Consider the following 19,456-nt stretch of genomic DNA (forward strand, 5'->3'; position numbering starts at 1 on the left):
TATTAGATGTCGGGGTGTTGACCTATTTTTATTGATTTTGAGAGGGGTTCTCTGTGCTTCCTGGATTTTGATGCCTGTTTCCTTCCCCAAATTAGGGAAGTTCTCTGCTATAATTTGCTCCATTATACCTTCTGCCCCTCTCTTTCTTCTTCTGGGATCCCAATTATTCTAATGTTTCCTCTTATGGTATCGCTTATCTCTCGAATTCTGCCCTCATGATCCAGTAGTTGTTTATCTCTCTTTTTCTCAGCTTCTTTATTTTCCATCATTTGGTCTTCTATATCACTGATTCTCTCTTCTGCCTCATTTATCCTAGCAGTTAACACCCCCATATTTGATTGCACCTCATTAATAGCCTTTTTGATTTCGACTTGGTTAGATTTTAGTTCTTTTACTTCTCCAGAAGGGTTTCTCTAATAACTTCCATGTTTTTTTCAAGCCCAGCTAGTATCTTTAAAGTGATGATTCTGAACTCTAGATCCGACATCATACTAATGTCCGTATTGAGTAGGTCCCTGGCAGTCAGTACTACTTCTTGTTCTTTTTGTTGAGGTGATTTTTTCCGTCTTGTCATTTTGTCCAGAGGAGAACAGATTAATAAGAGAACAAAATGCTAACAGGGTAATAACATCCCCAGAAAATATACTCTAAACAAATCAGAAAAGACCTGAAGCAGTGGGAAAAGAAATGGAAAGAGAAAAAAGGAAAAAGAAAAAAAGAGAAAGATAAAGATAAAAACAAACAAAAACTGAACCAAAAAAAAAAAACAGAATATGATCAAATATGATCAGGCTGGTATATAGATCAATGCCACACACTAGATTTTGGGTGTATTTTGGTCTGTTAGAAGAAAGTGCCTCCCAAAATTTTAAAGAAAGAAAAACTTGTATATGTACAAAAATAAGGGTTGATATGATGAAGGGATGGAATATGACTGTAAAGATGGAAATTATAAAAAATTTTATAAAAGGAATTGATAAGAAGTTGTTTGAAAAAAGAAGGAAGAGGATTTAAAAAAAAGAAAAGAAAAAGGAGATAATGTGATCAGGCAGGGGAGTAGGAAAAAACCATACACTAGAGATTTAGGGTATATTTTAATCTGTTAGAAGAAACTATCTCAAAGTTTTAAAGAGAGAACAACTTATATATATATGCCAAAAATACGGGTAACTACTATGAATGAATAGAATAGGACTCTAAAAATGAAAAATAAAAAAATTTTTTTAAAAAGGGATTGATAAGATGTTGGTTGAAAAAGGGAAAAAGAAAAATTCAAAAAAAAAAAAAGACAGTTAAAAAAAAATTAACTTTGAAAGACTAAAGAATCATGGTAAAAAACCCATGGATTCTATGTGCAGTATTCCCCTAGCGCTGGAGTTCTGCCGTTCTCATTGATCGGTAAACTTGGTCTTGGCTGGCTGTTCTCGCTGATCTTCTTGGGGAGGGGCCTGTTGCCATGGTTTCCAAATGTCTTTGCCGGAGGCGGAATTGCCCCGCCCTTGCCCGGTTGGGGCTAAGTAATCTGCTCGGGTTTGCTCTCCGGAGCTTTTGTTCCCTGCAAGCTTTCCGTACAGCTTTGGAGGCAGAGAGTGAAAATGGCAGCCTCCCAATTTCCGCCTCGGAGGAGCCGAGACCTCGGGGCCCCACTCCTCAGTGCGACCCCAGAGAAAAGCCGTCACTCACTCCCGTCTCCCCTGTCTCCGGCCTCACTCCGTGCTCAGGCAGCCTGTGACCCCGCGTTTCTATCTCTGGTACCCGACCCCATGTGGAGTCTCCAAACCCCGCAGATCCTTGCGGTGCGCTCCCGCGCCTCTCCTCCCCGGGGAAGAAGGTGAGTCTCCCCGGATCCGCCGCTTGTTGGGTCCTTGCTGGAGGAGCAATGGCCCGACTGTGCCGCGGATCACGGTTTATGGCAACCCCGAGCTGAGAGCCCGTGCCTGGGCTCCGTCTCTGCAGCCGGCTTCCCTGCTCCGATACCTGGGAGCTCTGCCGCACTCAGGCACCCCCGGTCTTTCTGTGACCCCGAGGGTCCTGAGACCACACTGTCCCACGAGGGTTCCACCCCCCGCTTAGCCACTGGAGCGACGTCCCTCAGTGGAGCCGACTTCTAAAAGTTCTGATTTTGTGCTCCGCGGCTCTATCACTTGCCAGAAGCGGCTGATGGAGGCCCCTCCCCCGCCATCTGTCCTCCTGAATATCGCCTCAGATTCACTTCTCCGCACATCCTATCTTCCAGAAAGTGGTTGCTTTTCTGTTCAGAGAGTTGTTGCTCTTCTTTTCTTCGATCTCCTGTTGAGTTTGTAGGTGTTCAGAATGGTTTGATCCCCATCCAGCTGAATTCCTAAGACCAGAGGAAATCCAGGTCTCCTACTCCTCCGCCATCTTGCTCCACCCCCTCCTCAGGCACCCCAATCTTAATGCTTTTATTCCTGCTGTTACTCTGGTGGTGCTTTGTAGTTGTATTTTTCTTTTTGTTTTGTTTTGTTTTACAGAGCAGTTTTAGGTTTATCTAAAAATTGAGCAGAAAGTACACAGGGTTCCCCTATACTTCCTTTCCTCCCTCCCCAGGTTGCCCTGGGCATTGGTTTGGCACATTTGTTATAATTGATGAACCAATATTGCTACCTTATTACTGAGTGAAGCCCATAGTTTATATTGGGGCCACTTACAGTGGTGTGTATTTTGTGGGTTTTACCAATGCATAATGTCGTGTATCCACCATTTCAGAATCATGTGGAATAGTTACCTTCCCTGAAACTGCCGTATTCATCCTTTCCTTTGCTCCAAACTTCTGGCAAACTGATCTATTTACTGTCTCTGTAGTTTTACCTTTTTCAGAAAGATGTAGTTGGAATCAAACAGTATATAGCTTTTTCAAATTGGCTTCTTTCACTTAGCAATATGCATTTAAGGTTATGTCATGTCTTTTTAGTGACTTGATGCAGCTCATTTGTTTTTAGAACTGAATAATATTCCGTTGTCTGAATGTACTACAGTTTATCCATTCACCTATTGAAGGACATCTGGGTTCTTTCCAATTTTTGGCAATTATGAACAGAGCTGCTATAAACATTGTCTGAAGGGTTTTGTGTACACACAAGTTTTCAACTCACTTGGGTAAATACCTAGGAGCATGATTGCTGGATCATATCGTAAGACTAGGTTTAGCTTTGTGAAATTGCCAAACTGTCTTCCGAAGTGGCTGTACCATTTTACAGTCTCACCAACAATGAGAATTCCTGTTGCTCCTCATGCTTGCCAGTTTTTGGTATTGTCCGTGTTCTGGATTTTGGCCATTCTGGTAGGTGTGTGGTAGTATTTCGTTTTAGTTTGCAATTCCCAAATGACATATGTTGAGTATCTTTCATATTATTATTGCCATTACTATATCTTGTTTGACGAGGTGTCTCTTCGGATCTTTTGCCCTACTCCTAATGGGTTGTTTGGTTTTTTATTGTGAAATTTTAAGAGTTCTTTGTATATTTAAGATATGTATCTTTTATTAGACATGGGTTTTGCAAATATTTTCTCTGAGTCTATGTCTTTTCATTCTCTTAAGAGTATCTTTCTCAGAACAGAACTTTCAAATTTTTAAGGTAGTCCAATTTACCAGTTTTTTCTTTCTGGATCATTCTTTTGGTGTTGATATAAAAACTCATTGCAAAACCCAAGTCACCTAGATTTTCTCCTATGTTATCCCCTAGAAGTTTTATAGTTTTGACTTTACATTTAGGTCTGTGATCCATTTTATTTTATTTTATTTTATTTTATTTTTTATTTGAGAGAGAGCACACATGCGCAGCACAAGCAGTGGGGGAGCAGAGGGAGAGGGACAAGCAAACTCCACACTGAGCGCAGAGCCCAATGCGGGGCTCCATCTCATGACCCTAAGATCGTCGCCTGAACCGAAACAGAGAGTTGGATGCATAACCAGCTGAGCCACTCAAGCACCCCATCAATTAATTCTTAATCAGCACAATTGTTAGCATCTCAGGAAGGCTTCCCTGACTTCCCTGGTGAGGGCTAATTAATTGCCTTCTTTGTCATTCCTAGTATTTTCTAAGTCCTTCTTACCATGTGGTTTTGAAATAACCTGTTTCTATGTGTCTTGCTCCCCTAGGCAGATATGATTTCAGAGGACAGAAGCAGTGCATTAATATTTTTGTAGTCTCAAGGCCCATTTGTTCTGTGTAGCTTAGAACCTGGCCTATATACTGGGCCCTCAATAAAAGATTGTTGAATTAGACTGACCACATCAGTGGTATTCATAGTTGTAGCTCATTTTAAATAAAAACATTTGTTTGAAAATCCAGATTTTTCATTCAGATTTGCAATTTTTTATAAATTTTGGACTTTGTCTAGATCACTAATGATTTAAATTTTAATAATTTTTATTATGAAAAATAATCAAACTTACAGAAGAATTGAAGGTCTAGTATAAAGAACATTTTCCCCCTGAACCACTTGAGAGTGTGTTGCAGAGTAAGTTGCCTTTGAATACTTTAGTGTGCATTTCCTACAAATAAGGACATTTTCTTTTATCACCACAGTAGAGTGTCAAAATCAGGAATTTAACACTGATTAAATACTGTCACCTAATCCTCAGACCTTGTTCAAGTTTCACCCACAGTTTTTTTTTTTTTAGCCACAAGAGACTTTTTTTTTAATTATCTATTTTTTTTTTTTAAGATTTTATTTATTTATTTCAGAGAGAGAGTGAGTGAGAGAGAGCATGAGCCAGGGGGAGGAGCAGACTCCCCACTGAGCAAGGAGCCCGATGTGGGGCTCGATTCCAGGACTCCAGGATCATGACCTGAGCTGAAGGCAGACACTTAACCAACTGAGCCAGCCAGGTGCCCCTCACCCACTGTTTCTTGATCTACAGAATCCAGTTAAGAATTACATGTTACATTTGGTTGTCATGTCTCTTTAAAGTCTGGATACTTCCTATCTTTCCTTGACTTCATTACCTTAACACTTTTGAAGATTTCAGGCAGGTTATTTTGTAGCATGTTCCTCAGTTTGGCTTAATCAAATGTTTCCTCATAATCAGATTCAGGTTATGCATTTTTGGCAGGAACATCATTTATATTATCGGGTGGTAGATAGTTTCAATTTGTCCTGTCACTGATAATGTTCTTTTTCTCTTCATTGAGGTAAAATTGGTATATAACATTTTTATTGAGGTAAAATTGATATATATCATTATATTAGCTTCAAGTGTATAAGATAATAATTTGATAATTGTATACACTACAAAATAATTACCACAATAAGTTTTGTTACCATCCATCACCATATAGTTGACCCCCTTCACCTGTTTTGTCCATCCCCTAGCCCCTTCCCTCCTTGATAACCCCCAGTCTATTCTCTGTATATATGGTTTGGTTTTGTTTTCTTTTTTACATCCACATATAAGTGAAGTCATATGGTATTTGTCTTTCTTTGTCTGACTTATTTCATCTACCATTTAATATCCTCAAGGTCCATCCATGTTGTCACAAATGGCAAGATTTCATTCTTTTTTATGGCTGAGCAGTATTCCATTGTGTATATGTATGTATGTATGTATATGTATATATGTGTGTGTGTGTCACACACACACACACACACACGACACCTTCTTTATCCATTCATCCACTGATGGGACACTTAGGTTGTTTCCATATCATGGCTATCGTAAACAATGTTGCAGCAAACATGGGGTGCATATATCTTTTCAAATTAGTGTTTCCATTTTCTTAGGATAAATACCAAGAAGTAGAATAGCTGGTTCATATTGTAGACTTCTTTTTCATTTTAACCTCCATACTGTTTTCAAGAATGGCTGCACCAACTTATATTCCCACCAACACTGCATGAAGGTTCTCTTTTCTCCCCACATCCTCACCAACACTTGTTATTTATTAGATTTTTCATAGTAACTATTCTAACAGGTAATATCTCATGGTTTTAATAAGCATTTCCCTGATAATTATTGATATTCAACATCTTTTCATGTGTCTGCTGGCCATCTGTATGTCCTTGGGAAAATGTTCAAGTCCTCTGCTCATTATTTAATCATATGTGGTTTTTGCTATTGAGCTGAGTTTTGTAATATATTTTGGATATTAACCCCTTATTGGATACATGATTTACAAATATTTTCTCCCATTCAGTATGTTGCTTTTTCCTTTTTTTGATGGTTTTCTTTGCTGTGCGGAAGCTTTTTAGTTTGATGTAGTCCCACTTATTTTTGCTTTTGTCGCCTTTACTTTTGGAATCAGATCCAAAACTTCAACACCCAGACCAGTGTCAGGGAACTTCTGCCTGTGTTTTTTTTCTAGGAGTTTTATGGTTTCAGGTCTTACATTCAAGTCTTTAATTGATTTTGAGTTAATTTTTGTATATTACGTAAGATAGTGGTCTAGTTTTGTTCTTTTGCATGTCGATGTCCAGTTTTCCCAACACCATTTATTGAATATTGTCCAATCCCCATTGTATATTCTTGGCTCCTTTATTGTAAATTAACTGATGATCATATATGAGGGGTTTATTTCTGGACTATTTCTGTTCTTTTGATCTACGTGTCAGTTTTTATTCCAGTATCATATTGTGTTTAATAGTTGAAATCAGAGAGCATGATACCTTCATCTTTGTTCTTCTTTCTGATATTGGAGGTTCATTTTGATCAAGGTAGTGTCTACCAGGCTTCTCCTCTGTAAAGTTAATCTTTTCATTTTGTAATTAAGAAGTTTTGTGTGGTGAAGTACTTTGAAACTATGTAAGTATTTTGTTCCTTATCAGATTTTCATTTCAGATTTCATTTACTCATTTATTTGTATGAATGAATTAATGGTTTCCAGTTTGGTGGGTTATAATCTGTTACTATCATGTATTTATTTTGATGTACAAATGATCCCTGATTTGACCAGTGAGAGCTCTTTCAGGCTGGTTTCTGTGTCTTTCTAAAACGTCCCCATCATTTTTTGAGCAGTTCTAACTTTCTGTCATAATAAAATGTTCCAGGCTCATCTTGTCCTTTCTTTGCCCCATGTCTGGAATCAGCCATTTCTCCAAGGAGCCCTGGGGTTTTTCAGTGGAGAAGCGTATTTAGAAACCAAGATCTGAGTGCTGTGAATAGCTATAAATATAAATAAATATAAATAGCTATACTCATTATATATATATAAATATATAAATAACTATACTCATTGCTATTAGGGTGTTACTGCTCCTAGACCATGTCAGTAAACCAAGCTAGGAAATATATATGTATACATATATACGTATGTGCACACACATATATATAACACATTTGCATTTATATTTATTTGTATTTATTGAAATATTTATTGAAAACTGTGAGTTCACAGCAATACCTTCCATTCCATCCAGGTTCTCTTCCTTTTCATATTTATAATAACTTCCCTCTCTGATAGTAAGAAACCTGGCTTACATTCATCTTAGTCTATACCCTTATTTGGCCAGCGCCCCCCATATGTAACCATACTTTTATCTCTGTCATCACCCCCTTTCTGAAGCACATACTGTGCTCAGACCAGGAGGGCTCTGACAGACCCCTCTGAGAATATTTTGCACATGCTCTGAAGTATAGCTCCTAGTTTAATACTGTCTGCTCTAAATATTGAGATCCAGTGTATCTGTGAGGAGGGTGAGTTACAAAGGTTAGGCTTAGATATAATTTTATATCTTTATTGCATAAAGTAATTTTTTCTTGTAGGCTATTTTAGTAAAAGAGAGTGAGAGAATAGATCACTGTGACTTTGAAAATTATTAGTTCATTATTTTGCACGTAATTTATAGGTAAAATACAATCCAAGCTAGTATATAAGTGCATTTGTATATTTTAGAGATTAAAAACATTGAAAAGAGATCACCCTTATACCCACTGCTCAGCTTAAGAAATACAGCATTACCAATATATTGAAGCCCCTTATGTGCCATTTTCTTTTTTTGTTTTTTCCTTATGTGCCATTTCCTGATTGTATTCCTTTTCCTCCTTCTGAGAGATAACCACTCTCCAAGATTGTGTATTCATCATTCCATAATAGCTTTTTTATTAATTTTTCTTTTGTAGATTGCTGTTGTGGCTGTGATGTGCAAACCCCACAGATGCCCACACATCAGTTTTACAGGAAATATATGCGTGTAAGTGTGGATGATTTTCATAAGTTGTGTGTGTGTGTACTTTAAATGAATTAGTTAATCCCCTAGAGTCTTAATCAGTGCATGCTGGTAATACTTAAAACTTCGATTCAGTAGATTCATAAGTTAGTTCTTTGAAACAAGCAGCCATTGATAAGATGTTTCACTGCTTTAAAAATGAAACATATAAAGATTTTAATATGTTGTAATAAAAAATACATAGGTTAGAGAACTCAAGAGTGACAGTCTATTAACTTGATAAATGAAACATGGAAATATGGAGCTGCCTAAATTCTAAATGTCAGAAATCTAAAATAGGTTTGGATCAGAAAAGTATCAAATTAAAAAGTTACCCTTATAAATAACCTTTAAACTTCTTAAATTTAGATAATTGGAAAAATAGGCAGAAGAATATGCATGATTCTGGGTAGGAAGATTAAATGAGAGAAAGGTTTTCTAAGTATAGTTACCAAGAGAGCACTGTATCATTCCAAACCTAGGAAGACTTAAATCCTGTTACTTCTTCCTAAAAGCTTAAACCTCTAAAATAACAGTGACTGCAACATTCTCCAAATGACTACAATAATGTTCCTTATATGTTTATTGTGTTTACTTGTTTGTAGAAAATATATTAATTGTAATACTGCAAAGATAGACTCTTAGGATTTGAAAATGAAGCTTGTTTGCTCTCAGGATTTTATGGAGACTGCAGATACTTGAACTAGACTGTTGAACTGAATTTTGTGTCTGACATCTTTATTCTTTGGTTGTATTGGCAGATACTGCCCCGGTGGACCTGATTCAGATTTTGAATATTCAACCCAGTCTTATACTGGATATGAGGTAAAGTAATGTGAGGTTGTCCTGAGGAAGTGTAACATCATACTTTACCTATAGTGTGCTTATACAAGTATGGCTTTCTGAAATTTTTTAATTTTTAATTTTTCTCCTGATTATAGAAGTTCATCAAATATTTGCTGAGTCTCTACATATATTGCTCTAGTCACTAGAAAAATACTTATATAAGCACTTGTTACATATGTCAGACTATTCCAAGTGCTTTACAACCTTAAACCTTACAGCAGCATCTTGAAGTGAAGACACTGTTATTATCCTGGTTTTATGAATAAGGAACAGGCTTAGAAGTCCTAAACATCTGGCCCAGAGACACACTGCTAATAAGTGACAGACCCAGGTTTTGAATTCTTTGTTCCTCACCACATTATACTGCTTCTTCAGCAGTAGAAAATGGACGGAGTCCCTGATTTTATGGAATTTACATTCTAATAATGGGAGATAGACAAGAAAGAAGAAAATATCAGGTACTAGTAAATGTTAAGCTGAGAAGTAAAATCGAGTTAGATCTGTAGAAGATGAGTAGATACTTTAGTCTTGGTGGTTGGGAAGTGACTGTCTGAGGAGATGATATTTGAACTGAGTCCTGAATGACATGAAGGAGCCATGCAGGAATATCAGGAGAGAGCATTCCCAGCAGAGAGAATAGCTAGAACAAGGAGCTGTAGCAGGAACGATAGTGAGGTGTACCAGGACTTAGTGGGTAAGGGGAGGAATGAGACTGGAGAGACAGATGACATAGGAGTTTGGAAGCTGGGCAGAGAGTTTGGATTTTATTATAGGTGGCATGAGAAGCCATTATGGTTGAAGGCAGGGGGATGGTCTGTTCCAGTGTAGGGTTTTAAAAGATCATTTTAAAAGATCTGTGTGGGTAAAGGATGAGAGTAGGGACAGGGTGCAAGGAGGAGAACAGCAAATAGGCTTTTGAAGCGGTCAGCCTCTTCAGAAGAGGTCAGCAGCCAGCAAATCACTGGACTTTTTCTTATATATGGCATTTCACTTTTTACTTGTTTTCCATTGTTCAAATTGTTAAAAATACAAAAGGAATTATTCAGTGAAAAGGCTCCCTCTCATTTCTGTCCCTTAGCCACCTCTTTCTGCTCCAGCAGAAAGTGACCCTGGAGATTTCATAAGTGTTTACACAAAGATAAATATGATTCAAGGAGATTCCCTGCTGTTCAGATACTTAAGACAGTGGGGGTAGAGACTAGCCAGATGCTATTCAGAACATTATTTTGATCCCTAACAAGACTGAAGAAGGAAGAGCACAAGAGGATTTTATTTTTAATACAGTCCTTTAGAAATTACTTTTTATTTTTTATTGAATGTGGGCCCAGCAGGAGATTTTTCTCTTTTTTTCTTAGCCAACCTCCATGCGAGCTATCCGTGCTAGATATGACCCTTATCTACAGACAAGACACCGAATAGAACAGGTAAGTTTTTAAAAAGCATTTTTAAATTAGGTTTTTGTATACAGAAGGTATTATTGTTTGATTTGAGTTGAACCTGAAATAACTAAAAGAGTGTCTTTCCCCTCAGTAAGTTTTAATATCTATCTGAAGGAGGGAGACTGTTTTGCAATACCCAGCAAGGTCAGAAACACTACTTCCTTTAGCGACTGTATTATTTTAAGGGTTTTATAGTCTCTAAATTTCTTTCAACTTGTACAAACTCATTTACCATATGAAATTTAAACATGTAGATGCGTGGAAGTTCTTAGACAGTAAGTGGATGGATTGAATTTTTGCTTCCATAAGCCACATAAAAAGTATTGTGCCTGGTTTGCCAGGTTGGGAATAGGGAATTGATTGCAAAAGGGCATGAGGAACTCCTGGGAGTTGCGAAATTGTTCTATATCATGACTCTGGTGGTAGTTACACAACTCTAAACACTTACCCAAACTCATCCAGTTTTACACTTAAAAATTAATTGATTTTAGTGTATGTAAATTATACTTCCAGTATAACTGATTAAAAACAAGTGCTTTGTAAATGGCCTTGCTCTGTTTGGGAAATCTGAACATTAATACAGTTTTTCCTTCTTACAATTCTATTTTGAACTTACCCAATTTAAGGAAGTGTGAACACTAACTTTTACAGTGACATCTAGTAGGGCAGCTACAAAATCTCCAGTGGAAAGTAGTACATCCATCGTCATTAAGTCATTTCTAGTCATTTCTAACTAGTATTAGTGAATACCAGCCAATTCAGATTTTTCACTTCACTGTCACCCAAGCACATGTGGATCAGGATTGTCAGCTATAGGAGAGGGACCCCACCTGGGTGGAACCTACAGAGTTTAGAAAAGCATGTTCTAAACTGCCCATTGCTTCAGTTTCTTTTTTAACTGTGGTATTTAATTCATTTAAAATGATGTACTGTATGGTGACTAGCATAACATAATAAAAAAAAATTTTAAATATAAATAAATAAATAAATAAAATGTTTCAATAGCATATGAAATTTTTGTTTACCAAAAAGGGAATGGGTTTTAAAAGATTTAGAAACTACTATAGAACAGTGATTCTTTTCTTAACTGTAAATGCACTAGAATCACCTGAGTATCTTTTCTAAAACATATGCCAGCATTTCACCTCTGGAGTTCTGATTAAGTGTGGTTTAGGGTACTGGCAAGATATTTTGAGCTTCCAGAGTGATTTTATTGTGTATCCCTTATAAACAGTCATAGATACAGAGCTTTCTTTTAGTGTTTGTGCAACTTACATATATACTTAAATACGTATCTGCATGTGTATGCATATGTATGAATATGATTTACATACATAAAGGTATACATATGTATAAATTATTTGCCATTTTCAGAAACATTTTTTTTAATCACTCTTTTTTTTTTTTTAAAGATTTTATTTATTTATTTATTTATTTGAGACAGAGAGAATGAGAGACAGAGAGCATGAGAGAGAGGAGGGTCAGAGGGAGAAGCAGACTCCCTGCTGAGCAGGGAGCCCGATGCGGGACTCGATCCTGGGACTCCAGGATCATGACCTGAGCCGAAGGCAGTCGCTTAACCAACTGAGCCACCCAGGCGCCCCAGAAACAAACATTTTAAAAGGTGCCTTTTTGTCCAGATTAAGTGTAGACATCCTTAACATAGTGCCTTAATTAGAGTTCATAATTTGGTAGTCTACTTGACCCAGTTTTTCTCAAGCCTAAGATATGGCAAGAATTTTTTAATTGAAGTGTAGTGGGCACACAGTGTTACATTAGTTTCAGGTGTCCAGCCTAGTGGTTCCACATTTCTATTTGTTATGCTGCGCTCACCACAAGTACAGCTACCATCACTCACTATACAACGCTGTTACAATATCACTGACTATATTTTCTGTGCTGTACCTTTTATCCCCATGAGTTATTCTTTTCGTAACTGAAGCCTGTGTCTCCTACTGCCCTTCACCCTTTTTGTCCATCCACTCACCCACTTACCCTCTGGCAACCATCAGTGTGTTCTCTGCGTTTATGGGTCTACTTTTTATCTGTTTTTGTTATTTATATTCCACATATAAATGAAATCATATGGTATTTGTTTTTCTCTGACTTACTCCACTTAGCACAATATGCTCTAGTTCCCTTCATGTTATTGTAAATGGCAAGATCTCATTCTTTTTTATGGCTGAGTTATATTCCACTGTGTGTGTGTGTGTGTGTATATATATATATTGCATCTTTTTTATGTATTTGCCTATCAGTGGACACTCAGGTTGCTTTCATATCTTGGGTATTGTAAGTAATGTAATTATTTACAAATAATTGACTAATAAACGGAGGAGTGCATATATCTTTTCAAACTAGTGTTTTTGTTTTCTTTGGTTAGATACCCAGTAGTGAAATTACTGGCTCATACTGATTTTCTGTTTTTAATTTTTTGAGGAACCTAAGGAATTTAAATACCTGTTTTTAAAATTTAGAATCTTGCTTATTATAGTTGACAAAATGAAAAATCTGTACCATTCTCTCCCCTAGTAGAGAGATAATATTTCATATTTTATCAACCAGACTTTTCTTTTCCTTTTTTTCCCCAGAGAGCAGTGCCACCTGTGCTCATAATCTTCACAATTGATTTAAAACTTTAAAGTTTTGATTTAAAACTGCTTTCTTAATTTTTCTTTCTAATGTAGTGTTCTTTTTCTTCTATTGGCATCAAGTCCTGATTATGTTTCATATAGTCATCTTTTTTGCCCCCAAGGCTTACTGCAAGTGTTCTGACATAAAAATACATAATCACTAAATACTCGTTTATTATATTGCATATTGTATTGTTATTATATTTGCCCTTCCTGCTCGATGTCAAGCTTCTTGCTGGTTCTTTTTAATTCTCCCTTTCCCTCTGTGAGCTATAATTTTTTTTTTCTTTCAGACTCTGGAGTCTGTTTTTTCAATCCACAGAATTCACTAAATATGTTTAATTGTGTTTTGTTTTTAAACTATACCGATGAAAACACTACAAAATAAAATTAGAAATTTGCAGTGCCTTCTTAGGATAGTTGACTATATATGTCTAATACTAATGAATTTATATGTATTTCAGTTAAAACAACTTGGTCACAGTGTGGATAAAGTGGAGTTTATTGTGATGGGTGGAACATTTATGGCCCTTCCAGAAGAATACAGAGACTATTTTATTCGAAATTTACATGATGCCTTATCAGGACATACCTCCAACAATATTTACGAGGCAGTCAAGTAAGAAATCCTTATTTTACCATATTCTCCAGAGTGGTTGTCAGCTTATCCTTCCAGCCGCAGCCTGTGAGAATTCCTTCTGCTCTACATCTATATTCCTAGTTCTTTTTTGGTGGGGGGGTGGGGATTGGGGTGAAGGGGGTAGATTTTGTTCTTTTTATTTGCATATTTTTGATGGGTTATAATTAAAATACATCTTTTTCTAGTTTATTGAGATATAACTGACATACAGCATTGTAAAAGTTTATGGTGTACAGCATAAGGACTTACATATATTGTGAAATGGTCACCACAGTCAGCTTAGTTAGCATCCATCGCCTTACACATTCCTAGTTCTCATAGTTACGTCTATTTTGTGGGAAAAGATTGTTTTCATTGAAAAAATTATTTTTTTTTTAAATAAGTGTGTATGGTTCGTTGACATTAGTATTCTCTGAGAAAGAGTGATTCATTAAATAAATCTACTGAAGGTTTTTATCAACCTTAGGCTGGTCTGAACTACAGGAGTAGTTTTGATTTGACTAGTTGAGCTTTCAGTCCACTCAAAAAGAGCACTAAGGGTACACTTTATGTAAAACATCTGGCTGCCATGAAATCAACAAAACAAGTGATTATTATTTAATAACTTATTTTATTAATAACTACTAAATAATTTCTGTTCATGAATGAGAGGACTTATTCATTGTTGTTGACAAAAGAGAATTATACATTCTTTGATACCATATCTCAGTTTTTAGCAAGAAGAATACTAACATTTTATATATATAGTTCAGTTATTTAAAAAGTGAGTCTTAAAAGTATTTATTTTCAGAAGTTTCAGGAAAACCTAGACCTAGTTAATTACCATATACTATTCCCTCTTATTTGCCGAATATTTTTGGCGGTCCCACTAGGTGCTGTGTATTGATTTAGGCACTGGGAATAAGAAGGATGTTGTCCTTGCCCTTGTGGTGCTTATTTCTACTAGTTCAACATATAAACAGGAATGCTAATGATAGAAATAGGCTATACTATGATAAATAAGTTTATTCTCTAGACAAAGTGGTGATATTTAATCTGAGACCCAAAGTATAAGGAGGAATCAGGCCAAGAGCAGAAAAAAATAGACAAGGGCACTGAAAGGGGGAAGATCTTGGAGTCTTCTAGGAACAGAGAGGAGGCCAGTGTGTCTAGACTCCAGCGAACAAAGGAGAGCATGTCATAAGGTGAGCTTGCAGAGATATATATGGGCCAGAGAATATAATGCTTTTGAGGAGCTAAAATTTTATTTGAAATGCAGTAGGAAGTAGATGAATGGTTTTAAGCAGGAGAGTGACACATTCAGGTTGATAAGAAGGTCGTTCTGTCTATTGTCTAGCTAATGGATTAGAGGATTACAAGAGTAAAAATGAGAAGCCAGATAGAAGACTATTATATCCATCATAGTTCAGTTGAGGGTGGTGGCAGTAATGATGGAGAAGAGGATGGATTAGAATTCTGTTTTATTGTTGCAAATGACAGGACTTTGGATTGGGTTGGGGGTATAAGAAAGAGGAAGGAATCAAGCATGATACCCAACTTTTGGTTATAAGAAATGGTTGATTGGTGATGCCATATGCTGAGATGGAAAAGACAGAGGGAAGAGCAGGTATATGGGAGAAAACCAAGAATTTTACTTTGGATATTGTTAAATTTGAAATACCTAAGATACATTCAAGTGGAGATTCAGATAGACTATACAAGAGACATGTGGGCTGGCAATGCAAAATTGGGGGTTATCAACCTATACATGGCATTTAGATGCCATGCAGATGAATAAGATCACCTAATATGGGAGAGTTATTGGTCTCTGAGATATACTGTGTGAAAAAGCAATTTTTAAAGCAATTCTTACAGTATGGATTCCATTATTTTTGTACATGCACATAAATGTAAGTGCATGGGAATGTAAGCACATGGAAATGTGTGTAAATGCTTAGAAAATGTAAATGCATGGAAGAGGTAGTAGAGTGATGATTATTATGGGCATTAGAGTTGAGGAGGGAGGGATATGGGAGGTGGGGGTAAAGGAGGACATTCATGTTTATATCATGTGCTGGGCATTGTGATAAGTATTCATTTATTTAAAACTCACAGTAAACCTTTGAGTTAAGTATTTATTTATTTTTAAAGATTTTATTTATTTGAGAGAGAGAGAGCACGAAAGAGCACAAGCAGGGGGAGGGGCAGAGGGAGAGGGAGAAGTAGAATCCCAGCTGAGCAGGGAGCCCCATGAGGGGCTCGATCCCAGGACCCCCAGGATTATGACCTGAGCTGAAGGCAGACCCTTAAGCAACTGAGCTACCCAGGCACCCTGAGTTAAGTATTTGAAGTATCCCTGTTTTTACAGGTGAGGAGACTAAGCACAGAGATTAGGCAACTTGTCAAAGTTACACAGGTAGTTTGGCAGCCAAGTGGGGCTGTGAAACCAGGCAGCTTTGCTTTCAGAGCCTGAACTTTGCTATAATGCAAGAAACTGTGCTAGGTATAAAAATGTGTGAGAGTGTGTGTGTGTATATGAGCGCACATGTGTGTACATCATCAGAACTTCAAAATACTGGAAGAAATAATGTCTCTCTGGAGTTTTTTTACACTCCTCTTCCTGCCTTTAGGCTTTTTTCTGGCTTCTCTTTTATATTGGGGAGGGAGGGTCACATAGATAATTACAAAGTTCAAATAGTGCCCCTCTTAGAGAATTTTTTATAGAGTAGTAAATGCAATCAAAGTTTGAATGAACCTAAGGGTGGTTTTTATCGCTCTGTAAATAAAATGGTTCTTGGCACATAGTAGCCATAAGTAAATGTGTGAATGAATTTTGAATGAATGATCAATCTGTAGGTCAATACTGACAGCTAATGACTTAAGTAGGGCAACCTCTTAGAATAGGCTTTTGTGTCCTTCCTACTTTCCCTGTCCCCTGAGCTATCAAGGGTATCTGGAGGGATCTGTATAGAGTTCAGCAATTGGGAGAGTGTGTGAGGAACCTACTTCGTTTGATTGCGTCGAGAGAATGTGATGAGTTAATTCTGTGTCCATGAATCTAGACTTTTAACAACAGCTGGCTGGTGTGATCTCTTTCTCCTACAGGATCGTTAGTAGCAAGATGAGATGGTGACCATATTTTTACTGCTTATTCAAAACTTTGATCATTCATGAATATAAATTATGCTTAGTAAAACACTGAAATCTTTGAAACTTTAGAGGAATAATGATGTAATCTAACCCATTCTTCTTAATACTGAAAATCAGATGATAGCTTAGAATAAAATGTAAGTTGAGGGGAAACAACATTAATTAGTTCAAAGCCCCATGACATTGAAATGGCAACAGTACCTCAGAATTACTGACTAAAATTAATTTAACTCTGAGAATTCCCTAACAGGGTAATCTATCAAGACCATTGAATTTTTCTACCTGCACTTAGATACTATATATTCTTCTCTCAGTGCAGCTAATTCTCGTGTTGAAGACCTTGTTTACTAATTGGAATTGAGTATACTCTCTTGGACTTGCCCCACTGACCCAACCTCCATAAAAGTTTGCCATAAAGCTTTTCACAGTCTATAGTTTGGGTCCCCTGGGTCATATGAGCTAGGTTAACTGAAGATCTGCATAATGAATTTTTAGGATGCAGCTAGTTTGACATTTTTATCTGTTGAAACTTTAAAATTTTTGCTTTATTCTTGGTGTGAAGTTTTAGCTTTATTTTTGCAGAAATGTTCTAGTGCCTTTTGTAAGTTGTCTGTTGTTGGGGTAAAAATAGAATTTGTATTATAACTCTCCAGCTTCAGATCATGATATGTTTGTAGAAAAAGCCTGTTGGAGAAGAAAGCCTCTTTCTGTAATTGACTAGGCCAAGCCAGCGTTGTTTTGTTTCTGTTCTTGAGTTTACCTCAAGAGGGCAACAAACTCTTTACTTCCAGATGAAAATTTATATATGATTTGAGTCTTCATTGCAACAGATTTCATGAATGGCTCTTGGGAAGTAATAAAAGTACAATTTGGGAGCCATAAAACCATCCATAAATGTTACACTGAATCATGCCAACCCACATTTGACATGTTTTGTTCTTTTCTCTTGGTCTCTATACTTTTATGAGATAATCTGGAAAAAGCTGATTTGTGGCATCCTGTTTGTTTTGTTGAGGTAAATTTTTTGCTACTAACTCCCTACAATAAAAATGGTATTTAGTTTTTCAGGAAATGTTCTATAGTTTAAAGAAATAGCAGTCTGGTTTGTACTATAGGACTAGAGACTTAGAAAACCATTTTCAAATGTTAACATTTTGTGAAATAAAGAGCAGCCCAGAGATACTGTGTTTTGGACATAATGTGTTTTCTTTAAAATTTTTGCACGAGCTATTTACCTCTCTGTTTTCTATGTTCTCTTGCACCGAGGGTATTTGTGAAGACTGGCTGGGTTACCCGGTGTGGCTGACCTTTCTCAGATGTAAAGTAATGAGCTTCATGTTTGTTTTAGTATTAGTTGCTATTAGTTGTTTGTTATTGCTGAATGCAAATATGCAATACTGACTTTCATTAGCATAGCAGAGGTTTTAATTTAAAAGATTAATTTTAAAATTAGGTTAAAAATTACATAGTGACAGATGAGTCCATAATGTTTAAGGTTAAAAGTCTTCATTCAAATAGGAGTTAGCTCGTGTTACCCTCCTTTGTTATCCAGTGTCTAACCTGATTAAAGTTTAAGCCATATTTAAACCTGATTGAACCTGATTTAAACCTGATTAAAGTTTTGCTTTTTATTAAAAGTTAAGGTAAGGAAAAGCCCCCAAAAGTGAACCTGGTTATTATTTACAGCAAGTTAGTAGCAAAAAGTATGTTATATCCTTGCAAATAGAAAAATTGGAAAGCTGAGTCAAAGAGTTCAAGGACAAAGCAGGTGTGGTTTCTGTGAAGGCACATTAAATCAAGCAAAGTGATAATCACTCATTTCTGTCAGCTAGACTGAGACTTCAGTTGTCTGCAGAGAGCAACAATTACTGGTGACTGTTGTCCTCTAAAAATCATAGCTCTGGAGATGAGAAGGACCAGCAGTAGGATCTGAGTCACCCATTCACTGGAATGCAAATATTGCCAGATAACTCAGAGTAACCTTTTAAAATAGTTTTATTCCTTTTTAATCAGTCCTGCCCAGAAGCAGTTTTACATTCAATCTTTAATGCTTCTTGGCTGTTTTCAAAAGATGCAATTTCAAAGGGTAGTTACCCATCAAGAAGTGGGTGAGTCATACCTTCTCCCAGTGGAATTTTTAATTCATTTCCATTCCTTCCTCTTTTTTGCCCCTCATTAATGACTTTAAATCCTCCAGCTGTGTCCTTATGTGTCTTGGAAAAGCTAGTGCTAGATAACGCTGGATACCAGGCCTAGAAGACAGTTTCATAGACTTGCAGAAGTTAGGAAGAAAGCAAAAGCAACCTCAGAAGGCTTGAAAGTGACTATTTTCTGCCTTCCTGCCCCGGCATTATTTCTGGCACACTTCAGACGTCTTGCATTTCTGGGCTTTGGCTCTAATATACTCTCCACCCCTCACTTTATATTGACCTCTTTTACTTCCTCCCTTGATCAACCCGATTTTCGTGGATGGTGACCAGGATCCTCAACATTGGCAGTCCAATCTAAAAGACAATCTCGGTCATATTAGCTGCTGTTTTTCTTCTAACATTTTATTTGAAACAAACAAACAAAAAACCAGAATTTTTCAGTGAGCACTACAT

The 19,456-nt window shown here is 36.8% G+C and overlaps 1 protein-coding gene across 2 annotated transcripts in view; it reads left to right on the forward strand.

Annotated features, from left to right (window-relative positions):
* Window positions 1-19,456, forward strand: part of ELP3 (elongator acetyltransferase complex subunit 3) — a 101,044-nt gene that overhangs the window by 16,913 nt on the left and 64,675 nt on the right. For both annotated transcript variants that reach the window (XM_035022625.1, XM_035022626.1), the window contains exons 4-7: window positions 8,081-8,151; window positions 8,928-8,991; window positions 10,368-10,436; window positions 13,549-13,703. In XM_035022625.1, coding sequence (XP_034878516.1) covers window positions 8,081-8,151; window positions 8,928-8,991; window positions 10,368-10,436; window positions 13,549-13,703 — 359 coding nt within the window. The remainder of the gene's footprint in view (window positions 1-8,080; window positions 8,152-8,927; window positions 8,992-10,367; window positions 10,437-13,548; window positions 13,704-19,456) is intronic.

This window comes from Mirounga leonina, unplaced genomic scaffold (genome assembly GCF_011800145.1).
Source record: "Mirounga leonina isolate KUSES-001 unplaced genomic scaffold, KU_Mleo_1.0 Mir_176, whole genome shotgun sequence".
In the NCBI taxonomy this organism is placed as follows: Eukaryota; Metazoa; Chordata; class Mammalia; order Carnivora; family Phocidae; genus Mirounga; species Mirounga leonina.